Source organism: Neomonachus schauinslandi, chromosome 15 (genome assembly GCF_002201575.2).
Source record: "Neomonachus schauinslandi chromosome 15, ASM220157v2, whole genome shotgun sequence".
NCBI classification, from domain to species: Eukaryota; Metazoa; Chordata; class Mammalia; order Carnivora; family Phocidae; genus Neomonachus; species Neomonachus schauinslandi.
In genome coordinates this window covers 38,744,914-38,758,027 of record NC_058417.1, presented here as the reverse complement: position 1 = coordinate 38,758,027, position 13,114 = coordinate 38,744,914, and the positions used below count along the sequence as shown (strand labels likewise).

At 38.8% G+C, this 13,114-nt stretch overlaps 1 protein-coding gene across 1 annotated transcript in view; it reads left to right on the top strand.

Moving 5' to 3' along the window:
* Nucleotides 1–13,114, top strand: part of TOP2A (DNA topoisomerase II alpha) — a 29,297-nt gene extending 16,183 nt beyond the window's left edge. The window contains exons 24-35 of the mRNA XM_021704577.2: nt 66–261; nt 2,301–2,392; nt 2,493–2,657; nt 2,787–2,870; nt 4,451–4,633; nt 4,968–5,061; nt 8,574–8,726; nt 8,958–9,084; nt 9,206–9,249; nt 9,649–9,789; nt 10,417–10,616; nt 12,016–13,114. Of these exons, the coding sequence (XP_021560252.1) occupies nt 66–261; nt 2,301–2,392; nt 2,493–2,657; nt 2,787–2,870; nt 4,451–4,633; nt 4,968–5,061; nt 8,574–8,726; nt 8,958–9,084; nt 9,206–9,249; nt 9,649–9,789; nt 10,417–10,616; nt 12,016–12,144 (1,608 nt within the window). The 3' untranslated portion in view covers nt 12,145–13,114. The remainder of the gene's footprint in view (nt 1–65; nt 262–2,300; nt 2,393–2,492; nt 2,658–2,786; nt 2,871–4,450; nt 4,634–4,967; nt 5,062–8,573; nt 8,727–8,957; nt 9,085–9,205; nt 9,250–9,648; nt 9,790–10,416; nt 10,617–12,015) is intronic.

Genomic DNA, 13,114 nt, shown 5'->3' with positions numbered 1-13,114 from the left:
TAAAACCATTAAAGTTTAGCCAATTTATCTGTTCTTGACTTTATAATCTTGTTTTTCTTTCCTAGGTGCTTTTTGATCATGTAGGATGTTTAAAGAAATACGACACAGTGTTGGATATTCTAAGAGACTTCTTTGAACTCAGGCTTAAATATTATGGATTAAGAAAAGAATGGCTTCTAGGAATGCTTGGTGCTGAATCTGCTAAACTGAACAATCAGGCTCGCTTTATCTTAGAGAAAATAGATGGCAAAATAATCATTGGTATGTTTTTGGATTAATAACTGTCTGTACTAAAACTACAGTTATGCCAAACTTTAAACATTTTGGAAGAGAGTAATGGTGGGGAGGGAGGGCAAAATCATTTAGTTCAGCTGGTCACTTATACAAGCATTTCTTTTAAGAGCTTTTTTTTTTTTTTTTTTTTTAAAGATTTTATTTATTTGACAGAGAGGGACAGCGAGAGCAGGAACACAAGCAGGGGGAGTGGGAGAGGGAGAAGCAGGCTTCCCGCCAAGCAGGGAGCCCGATGTGGGACTCGATCCCAGGACCCTGGGATCATGACCTGAGCCGAAGGCAGACGCTTAACGACTGAGCCACCCAGGCGCCCCAAGCATTTCTTTTAAATACCCAGTCATTTACAGTTTGGAGAAGATAGCTTTTCTTAGATTGAACATCTTGATAAATCAAGATTTAGTTGACATTTAGACAGAGAATAGAGAGATTGAAAGGTAACCTGTGTAAAGTGATCAAGATTAAGTCTGAGAGGGGAGAAAAAGGCCAGAAGGAAGATTATAAATGGCTTATATTACAACTAAATCGTGTACTGAAGACTGAAAGAGTCATGTCTCGGATTTTTTTTTTTTTTTAAGACATTCTAGAAGCAACTAAGTCAGGGTTTAAGTGACCAGGAAGGAAACAGTTTTGATAAAAACTGGGTTGTAAGGAAGTTAAAAAAAAAAAAAAAAAAAAAGCTCAACCCTGGCCAGAGCTAACTAGGAAAGCTAGGCAACTTACTTATGGGTTATAGTAGCAAATTCCAAAACATGGCAACACAAGTTCCTGGTGATCACAGAATAATTTTCTGGTCGTACACAAAAATGTTTAACTTAATAGTTACATGTTCAAATTCGTGAATATTTTTTAAAACTAATTACACTAGCATAACCACCGCTTAATTTCATAGAATTATTGCTTAAGGCAAACTAAAATGAGTGATAATGGACATACTTCAAAGAACAGAAAGTAAAAGTTTTGTCTTGTTGACAGGAATTTAAGGAATAATGGCACTATGCAGTCTTCTTGAGTATAAAAATGTAGAGGGCCTAAACATGTAATCTGTGTCAAGTTAATTGATAAAAGATGGTACTCAGAAATTCATTCTGAAATATCTTGTAGCTAGTAACTCAATATCCCTCAAAGTGTAATAAATTGACTGCAATAGTCATTGGAAGAGAGGTACTCTAGAAAAAGGGAATGGGTGCAATCTGTGTGTTGCAACCCAATCAATGGTTCGGTTGGTGGCACTGAAATCTTGCCCAATCAAATGTTGAAATTTTAAAAAGGAAGTATAATTGAGGTAGAGACATATCAGAAATAAAGGTTTGATTGTCTTCTGTTCTTTTAAGATTATAATTAGGTCAACAATTTCATAATGTGATTTGACTGTCCCACTTGTGGTAATTTACATTTGTCAGTGGTTTAGGAAAAAGACTTCTCTCTAAACCAGGATGTACAGATTTATGCAAGACAAAGACAGTTTAATTTTTAGTTTTTGTTTTTTTTTAAGATTATTTATTTATTTATTTCACAGAGAGAGAGAGAGCGAGAGCAGGAACACAAGCAGGGGGAGTGGGAGAGGAAGAAGCAGGACTCCCGCGGAGCAGGGATCCCGACTCAGGGGGGCGATCCCAGGACCCTGGGATCATGACCTGAGCCGAAAGCAGATGCCCAACAACTGAGCCACCCAGGCGCCCCAATTTTTAGTTTTAATCTCTTGAATTATTTTTTTTTTTTTAAAGATTTTATTTATTTATTTGACAGAGAGAGACACAGCGAGAGAGGGAACACAAGCAGGGGGAATGGGAGAGGGAGTAGCAGGCTTCTCGCAGAGCAGGGAGCCCGATGTGGGGCTCGATCCCAGGACCCTGGGATCATGACCTGAGCCGAAGGCAGACGCTTAACGACTGAGCCACCCAAGCGCCCCAATTTTTAGTTTTAATCTTTTGAATTAATATGGTAAAACCTATTCCTTTCCTAAAATATTGCTCAAAACCATTATCTCTGTTTACATTTTTTAATAGAAAATAAGCCTAAGAAAGAATTAATTAAAGTTCTGATTCAGAGGGGATATGATTCAGATCCCGTGAAGGCTTGGAAAGAAGCCCAGCTAAAGGTAATTTCTCGGTTAGCGTTTTCTATGTTATTAAAGACTATGTATAATCTAATGTCTCTGTTTCATAATTCCTGTTAAAGCTACATTTTAATTTCTCTAGGTACCAGATGAAGAAGAGAATGAAGAGAGTGACAATGAAAATGAAGCTGAAAAGAGTGACTCTGTAAGAGACTCTGGACCAACCTTCAACTACCTTCTTGATATGCCTCTTTGGTATCTCACCAAGGAGAAGAAGGATGAACTGTGCAAGCTGAGAAATGAAAAAGTGAGTTGTTGGTGGAGGGTAACATATTGCTCAGTTATTCAAATGGTGAAAGACAAACTGTGCTTCATGAAAGTTGTGTGCTATTTATGCCTGTAAATTAACTCTTAATTTTCTGACTATCTTATGAAGGAGCAAGAGCTAGAAACATTAAAGAGAAAGAGTCCATCAGATTTGTGGAAAGAAGACTTGGCTGCTTTTATTGAAGAGCTGGAGGTGTGTAGTTTATAATTGCCAATGTTAGAGTTTTTATTAATGAAATAGTACATTCTAGCAATATACCTCTTTGTCAAGAAATTTAACAGGGCGCCTGGGTGGCTCAGTTGGTTAAGCGACTGCCTTCGGCTCAGGTCATGATCCCAGAGTCCTGGGATCGAGTCCCGCATCGGGCTCCCTGCTCAGCGGGGAGCCTGCTTCTCTCTCTGACCCTCTCCTCTCTCATGCTGTTTCTCTCTCGCTCGCTCTCAAATAAATAAATAAAATCTAAAAAAAAAAAAGAAAAAAAAAAGAAATTTAACAATTGGGGGCGGCTGGGTGGCTCAGTCAGTTAAGCGTCCGCCTTCAGCTCAGGTTGTGATCCTAGGGTCCTGGGATCGACCCCCAAGTCCGGCTCCCTGCCCAGCAGGGAGTCTGCTTGCCCCTCCCCCCACTCGTGCTCATTCTCTCTCTCGCTCTCAGATAAATAAATAAAATCTTTAAAAAAAGAAATTTCATAGTTAGCAATAGAAAGAATACAAGAGGCATAAGGAAACATTCCAAGATAACACATGAAAGAACAGATTGTTAGAATAAAGTAAATGATGGCCAGAAGCATACTGCCTAGAATTTTTTGGACAAAGAGAGGAAAGGGTAGGAGTTGATTTCTGACTTAGTGGGAATAAATGTGGAATAAGAATATTTACTTAAGGGCGCCTGGGTGGCTCAGTTGGTTAAGCGACTGCCTTCGGCTCAGGTCATGATCCTGGAGTCCCGGGATCGAGTCCCGCATCGGGCTCCCTGCTCGGCAGGGAGTCTGCTTCTCCCTCTGACCCTCCTCCCTCTCATTCTCTCTCTCAAATAAATAAATAAAATCTTAAAAAAAAAAAAAAAGAATATTTACTTAAATATGGAAAAAGACCAACACAGTCTCCGAAGTCAATCTAAAAGGACAAAGATGTTTACCTTCAGGGCTAGCTAATCAGTAGTTTCAGAAGATAAATCTCACTAATACGCTTTGTTTTCCAACACTATTTTAAGATAAGAAAAAGCATTTCATAAATTAAGCTAAAATGCTTAACATGCAGTTTTATATTATTATACTTCGGTATGGATGTGCAAGTGGAATCCCATCCTTTCACTTCTTATTTGAGTTTACAAATATGTGTATATGTATCTAAGTATTTTATCCCTAACACAATTTCCCCTTTTTATCTTCAAAAAGCTTAAATGGTAGAATCAAGAGTAGAACCCAATCTTTGGTGTCCACACTTGTCAAAGTGGGCCTTAATTATATCTTCACTATTACTGATGGCATACTTAGTTTTGGCACAGCTTATCACAAATTTACTTTAAGATGTGGGGTGCCTGGCTGGCTCAGTCAGAAGAGCATGTAACTCTTGATCTCTCAAGGTCGTGAGTTCAAACCCCACACTGGGTGTAGAGATTACATACATACATAAATCAAAGAAAAAAATTTATCTTAAGATGTAACAAATTGAAATCAGTTTAACTGGCCTTTTATTCTATTCCTATAAAGTAGCCTAGATTTTGTAGTCTTTATTGACTTATAAACTTGCTTTCTTTTACCCCTTTTATAGGCTGTTGAAACAAAGGAAAAACAAGAAGAACAAATAGGACTTCCTGGGAAAGGGGGGAAAGCAAAGGGGAAAAAAACACAAATGGCTGAAGTTTTGCCTTCTCCGTCCGGTAAAAGAGTCATCCCCCGAGTGACCGTAGAGATGAAAGCAGAGGCAGAAAAGAAAATTAAAAAGAAAATTAAGGTACTACTCTTGAAAAGTTATACATAAATACTTAAAACTTATTTTGGCTTAAAATTGAAGAAATGATAAAAAATTTCTAATCCCATAGTTTGCAATTAGGGTTAGAGAATCCTATATCTAATCATAACTTTGCTTTCCTGTGAGCCTGATATATTTTTTTTAATGTTTAAGTATATTGAAAAAGTCATACCTATACCTTTATTCAGAGCTCTTAAGCAAAATTTAAAGAAATAAAATCACTCTTTGACCAGATATATATTTGTATATTTGACCTTATCTTATTCCAAATAATAAGTTAACAGAACTTGACCATCTTTGTCTTGCTCTCTTTTAGAATGAAAACACTGAAGGGGGGAGCCCTCCAGAAGACAATATCGAACTAGAAGGTCTGAAACAAAGGTTGGAGAAAAAACAGAAAAGAGAACCAGGTATTAAAATATTTTAAAGTTGTTTTTTTTTTTAAGATTTTATTTATTTATTTGACAGAGAGAGAGACAGCGAGAGAGGGAACACAAGCAGGGGGAGTGGGAGAGGGAGAAGCAGGCCTCCCACTGAGCAGGGAGCCCAACGGAGGGCTCGATCCCAGGACCCTGGGACCATGACCTGAGCCGAAGGCAGAGGCTTAACAACTGAGCCACCCAGGCGCCCCGGTATTAAAATATTTTAAGTAAAATGGTATAGAGTTGAGATTAAATTGTGTCTGTTACCTAGGGGGCGCCTGGGTGGCTCAGTTGGTTAAGCGACTTGCCTTCGGCTCAGGTCATGATCCCAGAGTCCTGGGATCGAGTCCCACATCGGGCTCCCGGCTCAGCGGGGAGCCTGCTTCTCCCTCTGGATCTCTCCCCTCTCATGCTGTTTCTCTCTCTCTCTCTCTCTCAAATAAATAAATAAGTAAAAATCTTAAAAAAAAAAAAAATTGTGTCTGTTACCCAGTACATTCCGCATAGATGTTTAGTAAGTCCTTAGTGAGTAACATGATGGGATACTATGTCTAAAGTTTACTTGAACCTCCCTGATATTGTCCTTGGATATGCTTAATTTTAGAAGAGATCATTTTGAAATAGTTTGTTAATTTGGCAATTTGAATTCCTTAGTGGGATCTAAAGAAAACACACTCAGTTTATTAAATTCCACTTTCTAGCCAATTATAAGACTAAAGCTTTTTGAGAATAGTGAGCACATCTTAGTCATGTTTGTATTATCCCTAAAGTTGAACACCATGCCTGGGATATAAGTAGCACTCAATAAATTAAATAGAATTAAGAATTCTACTAACCGGGTGCCTGGGTGGCTCAGTCGTTAAGGATCTGCCTTCGGCTCAGGTCATGATCCCAGCATCCTGGGATCGAGTCCCACATCGGGCTCCCTGCTCAGCAGGAAGCTTGCTTCTCCCTCTCTCACTCCCCCTGCTTGTATTCCTGCTCTCGCTATATCTCTCTGTGTTACATAAATAAATAAAATCTTCAAAAAAAAAAAAAAGTTCTACTAACCATTTGATTATACCCTTACTGAGTATCTACTTTTTTTAATAAGATATTCACATACCAAGTTCATTAATTTAAAGTATACCATTGGCACCTGGGTGGCTCAGTCGATTAAGCGTCTGCCTTTGGCTCAGGTCATGATCCCAGGGTCCTGGGATCAAGCCCCATGTCGGGTTCCCTGCTCAGCGGGGAGCCTGCTTCTCCCTCTCTGCAACTCCCCCTGCTTGTTCTCTCTCTCTTTCTCTCTCAAATAAGTAAATAAAATCTTTTTAAAATAAATAAATAAATTGTACCATTCAATCATTTTAGTATACTCAACAGTTTTAAAACCATTTTTTGCCGCCAAAACAAACACTCTACCCCTTGATGGTCACTCCCCATTTCCTACCAATTTCTCCTCCTCCTAGGCAACCATTAATCTACTTTCTGTCTCTAGATTTACTTATTCTGGACATTTCATATGAATGAAATCATATATCTGGTCTTTTGTCCCTGGTATTTTTCACTTAGCATAATGTTTTCAAGGGTCATCTATATAGTGACATGTATCAATACTTCATTCTTTTTTATTGCCGAATAGTTTTTCATAGTATGGATATACCACACTTTATTTATGTTTATCAGTTGATAGGTATTTGGCTTGTTTCCACTTTTTGGCTTTTGTAAACACTGCTATGAATATTTGTATACAAGTTTTTATATGGACTTAATGTTTTTATTTCTTTTGGGTAGATACCTAGGAGTGGAATTGTGCTGGGTCATATGATTTTTTCTATGTTTAGCCTTTTGAGGAACTGCCACACTGTTTTTCAGAGCAGCTGCCCCATTTTACACTCAATGTGTGAGGGTTCCAATTCTCCATATCCTCACCAGCACAGTTAACTCCTTGTCACTTTTTTTCGTTCTAGCCATCCTAGTGGATATGAAGTGGTATCTCGTGGTTTGGGTTTGCATTTCTCTGTTGGCTAATGGTGTTGAGTATCTTCTCATGTGCTTATTGGCCATTTATATTTCTTTGGAAAAATGTCTATTCAGACCCTTTGCCCATTTTTTTAATTAGGTTATTTATCTTTTGTTGTTGAGTTAGTTGTAAGATTTCTTTATGTATTCTAATTTTTTTTAAGATTTTTATTTTATTTAGAGAGAGAGAGCACAGGTACGTAAGTGGGAGAGGAACAGAGGGAAAAGGAAAGAGAGAATCTGTTTCTTTTTTTTTTTTAAGATTTTATTTATTTATTTATTTGAGACAGAGAATGAGAGAGAGAGAACACATGAGAGGGGGGGAGGGTCAGAGGCAGAAGCAGGCTCCCTGCGGAGCAGGGAGCCCGATGCGGGACTCGATCCCGGGACTCCAGGATCATGACCTGAGCCGAAGGCAGTCGCTTAACCAACTGAGCCACCCAGGCGCCCCCCTATGTTTTCTTCTAAGAGTTTTAGTTTTAGCTTTTATGGATCTGTGATCCATTTTGAATTAATTTTTGTATGTGGCATAAGGAAGGAGTCCAACTTCATTCTTTTCCATGTGGATATCCAGTTGTCCAGCACCGTATTGAAACCTTTCCCTATTACATTGTCTTCACCCTTGTCAAAAATCAATTGGCCATAAGTATTAGAGTTTATTTATGGATTCTCCACTCTCTTCCATTGATTGATCTATAAGTCTAATCTTGAGTATCTACTTTTAATAGATAATGTGTGCTCAGTTCTGTGGGGGATACAAAGATGAATAAAATAAATAGAAACATCTTAGTATTAAACTAAAGAAATAATAAAAGTATGCTATACTGTGCAAAATTATAGATTGACCTTCTAATGCAGCACACCTTTAACTTTAAACCCAGCTAGTGATCTTTTAGCATATAAAACCAATGAATCGGTTGAGTATGTTGAGCCTTCATGTTCCCATGAGTTTGATTACTCTCAAATAATGTGTGGGTACAAGAAGTGGGAGAGCATGGCATTTTACCTTCAAGAGGTTTATGAAGAACAGAAATTAAGGGCGCCTGGGTGGCTCAGATGGTTAAGCATCTGCCTTCGGCTCAGGTCATGATCCCAGGGTCCTGGGATCAGGTGCCACATCGGGCTCCCTGCTCAGTGGGGAGCCTGCTTCTCCCTCTCCCGCTCCCCCTGCTTGTGCTTTCTCTCTGTCAAATAAATAAATAAATAAATAAATAACAGAAATTAAAGCAGTATATACTAGCCATTGTAGGGACTGAGAGAAAGGTGAGATCAGTATGGGTGCATGTACATTGTAGAGGTGACAACAACTTATTTATGGGATTAGATGACCAAGCTATAAACTCCACAGGAAGAGGGACTATGTTTGTTTCTGTTCACCACTGTATTCTCAATACTAGCACAGAGCTTAATAAATATTTGAAAGACAGATGGATGATAGATGGAGAAAAGTGAGTCAAAGAACATGTAAAGTTGGTTCATTCCTATCTCGCTTCTAGGTACCAAGACAAAGAAGCAAACTACATTGCCATTTAAACCAATCAAAAAAGGAAAGAAGAGAAACCCCTGGTCTGATTCAGAATCAGATATGAGCAGTGACGAAAGTAACTTTGATGTCCCTCCACGAGAGATAGAGCCACGGAGAGCAGCAAGTAAGGAAAAGTGCTGAATGTGTTGAAAGATCTGAGTGGCCAGTGTATTTCAAGGCATTAATCCCAGAAATTGTTATATCTTAGAGCAGTTATTATTAAGTTTTTGAAAAACGAAAGCATCTTTTAGGAGATTAAACTAAAGCTTAAATCTTCATGAAATGTTGTATCAATCTGTGGATTAAATATTTCTGTTACCCTCTTTTATTCTTTGTCTATGTATGTTTTTTATAGCAAAAACCAAATTCACAGTGGATTTGGATTCAGATGACGGTTTCTCAGATTTTGATGAAAAAACTCAAGATGAGGATTTTGTCCCATCATCAGATGTTAGTCCACTTAAGACCAAAGCTTCCCCAAAGTAAGTATCTTCTTTAATGTGGATTTTATTATGATTGTTGCCAGTAGTCAATGATATAGTCTTTGTTACTTGACACATTTAGAATTGGTTGTCAGGATGTTTTTTGGTTTTTTTATTCTAGACATACTACCAAAGAACTGAAGCCGCAGAAAAGTGCCACGTCAGGTATGTATTTAAGTAAAAGTAGTGAGATGTCTGCTTCACTGGGACAAACAGGTCCAGCTGGGTTCTAATCTGACTACCTTATCTAAGTCCTGCTTTGGAAGATAAATGTGGGTCCTTATTAGCATTATATTGCTGTTGTTCATTAGGGTTAGTTTTGCACAGAAAGGGGTTCTACACTTAATATACTGAAAGTCATCACGTGCTTGCTGTTTACTATGCTGGGTGCTAGAGGTACAAAAAATAACTGCTGATGAAGAATACAGAAATTAGATCAAAGTTATAAGAGTATGTTTTAAATATTCTAGAAGAGTCACGGACTTGGTGTTTAAATGGGGATTTAGAGCAGGAAACAGATTTTTATGTGTTGCTTATATGTACTATTTTCCTTCCCATTTGAAGTAATGGACCTTGATGCTGGTGATGCCAAGGACAGTGTACCATTTCCTGCAGGTTCTCCTGCTGCTGATTTCTCAGCTGACACTGAAATCCTAAACCCTGTTTCTAAAAAGAAGGTGGCAGTGAAGAAGACGGCAGCAAAAAGTGAGCTTTAATCTTTGAGATGGGTTAATATTAGGATTAAGTAGCTGGCTGCCCCAAGTCAATTTCAATTTTTTTACTCTCAAAAGTTACTCTTAATAGTGGAATTAAGCCTTTTCCAAATGGAAGCAAATATTTAGATCTTTATAATCAAAATTGGTGGTCAAAAGGTTTAAAATCAGCGTATTTCTCAAAATGCAAGGCCTTATCTAGCTCGTTTCTATGACAGGGACAGGCTTTATAAACAGTGCGGAAGTTTAATGTAAAACATAAACCTATAAAAAAGTTAGATGCTTAAGAATACTTTGGGGGAGGGGGGTGGGAGGATGGGTTAGCCTGGTGGTGGGTATTGAGGAGGGCACATTCTGCATGGAACACTGGGTGTTATGCACAAACAATGAATCATGGAACACTTCATCTAAAACTAATGATGTAATGTATGGGGATTAACATAAGAATTTAAAAAATTAAAAAAAAAAAAAAGAATACTTTGATTCTCTAATGTATTTTCAGCTGTATTAGATTTTTTCCTGTATTAAATAGGAGCAATCAACAGCTTGCTAAAAGAAGTTCACAGTGAGAAAAATTCATCTGAGTGGACACATGATGAATGCCTGTGTTGACTTGCAGGTCAGTCTTCCACCTCCAGTACAGGTGCCAAAAAAAGGGCTGCACCAAAAGGACCCAAAACGGATCCAGGCTGGAATGCTGATGTACCCCAGAAGCCTGATCCCCCCAAAACCAAAATTCGCCGCAAAAGGAAGCCATCCACGTCTGATGATTCCGACTCTAATTTTGAGAAAATGATTTCTAAAGCCGTCACAAACAAGGTATTTATCCTAGCCAGTCCTTTTGCTGTAGGTGTTTTTAAAATACATAACCAAGATTTGCTCTTAATAATCTGACACATTTTTTTTTTTTTATATTTTATTTATTTATTTGAGAGAGAGAGAATGAGAGGGAGCACATGAGAGGGGGGAGGGTCAGAGGGAGAAGCAGACTCCCTGCCGAGCAGGGAGCCCGATGCGGGACTCGATCCAGGGACTCCAGGATCATGACCTGAGCCGAAGGCAGTCGCTTAACCAACTGAGCCACCCAGGCGCCCCAATCTGACACATTTTTAAGAAAATAAATGTAGGGACATCTGGGTGGCTCAGATTGTTAAATGTCTGCCTTCAGGTCAGGTCCTGATCTCAGGGTCCTGGGATCGAGCCCCGCGTCAGGCTCCCTGCTCACTGGGGAGTCTGCTTCTCCCTCTGCCCCTCCCTCCCCACCCTGGCTCGTGCTTTCTTTCTCTTTCTCAAATAAAATCTTTAAAAAAAAAAAAAAGGAAAGAAATGTGAATCTCATAATCCATTTAGCTTTTACTAGTTGTAACAAAGTTACATGTAAAGACATACCACTTGGGATGCCTGGGTGGCTCAGTTGTCAGTTAAGCATCTGCCTTCGGCTCAGGTCATGATCCCAGGGTCCTGGGATTGAGCCCCGCATCGGGCTCCCTGCTCAGCGGGAAGCCTGCTTCTCCCTCTCGCACTGCCCCCTGCTTGTGTTCCCTCTCTCGCTCTCTCTCTGTCAAATAAATAAATAAAATCTTTTTTTTTTTTTTTTAAGATTTTATTTATTTATTTGAGAGAGAGAGAATGAGAGAGAGCACATGAGAGGGGGGAGGGTCAGAGGGAGAAGCAGACTCCCTGCCGAGCAGGGAGCCCGATGTGGGACTCGATCCAGGGACTCCAGGATCATGACCTGAGCCGAAGGCAGTCGCTTAACCAACTGAGCCACCCAGGCGCCCAATAAATAAAATCTTTTAAAAGTAAGCAAGTAAATAAATAAAATTAAAAATAAATAAAAACATGTCACTTATGAGACACCTGGGTGGCTCAGTCAGTTAAGTGTCTGCCTTCAGCTCAGGTCATGATCCCAGGGTCCTGGGATAGAGTCCCACATCGGCCTCCTTATTTAGCAGAGAGCCTGCTTCTCCCTCTCCCTGCCACTTCCCCTGATTGTGCTCTCTTTCTTTGTCTATCTGACAAATAAATAAAATCTTCAAAAAAAAAAAATATATATATATATATGCCACTTAGTCAATGAGAGTTGCCTTAGATCTATTTCTTACTACTTATTAGAAGGAGGGAAACCCATTAAATTGTAGTCTGTTGATATATTTTTTACAGTGAAATGTTGCTGTCAGACTAACATTGTGCAAATTACTTGGACTTCCTCTTGTAGAAATCCAAGGGGGAGAGTGAAGACTTCCATCTGGACTTAGACTCAGCTGTGGCTCCTCGGGCCAAATCTGGACGGGCAAAGAAACCTATAAAGTACCTCGAAGAATCGGACGAAGATGATCTGTTCTAAAATGGGATAATTTTAAGTAATGGTCTTATTGAGCCCAAGACTGGTTTTAGAGTTACCTGAGTCCCTTAATTTCCTCCCCTCTGAATTTTGTTTGGGGAAGGTAGTTTTAATCCAGAACCATCAAAGTGAAGTGTGTAGAGCCCAAGTATCCAGAACCGTTTTATAATACTGTCTAAGTAGTGACCACCGTGGGCATTGTTTTCTTCTCTGCTTTGTCCATGTTTGGAGTGTCTTTTCTTTTGTCTTTCTAATCTGATTTTAAGTTCTTCTGGACTCTGGAGATAGTTGTGTGGTCACTTCAGCATAACATAGTTTCTTGACCACTCATTAAGCTAAAATTGTTATAAATGTCTACTCTGCCACTTTTCCTACTTTCGGTAAATAAGAGATAGAGCATGATTAATTCTGTTTTACCTTAGTTTTATAGGTAATTTTCCATCAGATAGAACTTTATAGTTCTAGTACAAATACTCCCCACTCAGCCTTTTATGTGCTGAATTTTTGCTCAAGCAATGAGAAATTGCTCTTATTCTCCATATCCTTTTGAATATTAGCAGAGGCTGAAGAAAAATAGCCTGGCTGTCTCTGTATAACCTCAACACAGTCAATAGGGTGAAGAAAATTAGTGTTGTGACTATCTCAATTCTTGACTTGTCCCCTCGGGCTGTCTCCAAGTTCGAATCTCCCAAAGAACAAATTTCTAGGGAGGATTGGATTGCAAAAAAGTCGGGGACAACATTCATTCAAAGATCTTATGTCAGTGCCATCCATACTCAGCAGTGAGCGGTTATATCCATTTTGAGAAATCTCCATAATTTTCAACTTACAAACTTTTTACGATATTTCTGCATTTTTACATGTGTGTGAGTTGAGTGGTGTTTTCAGTGTTTTTGTAAATATTTACTATGTTTTTCTATTTCACTTAATTTCAACATTTTTTTACTTTAATAAAATGTTCTAAACATTGCAA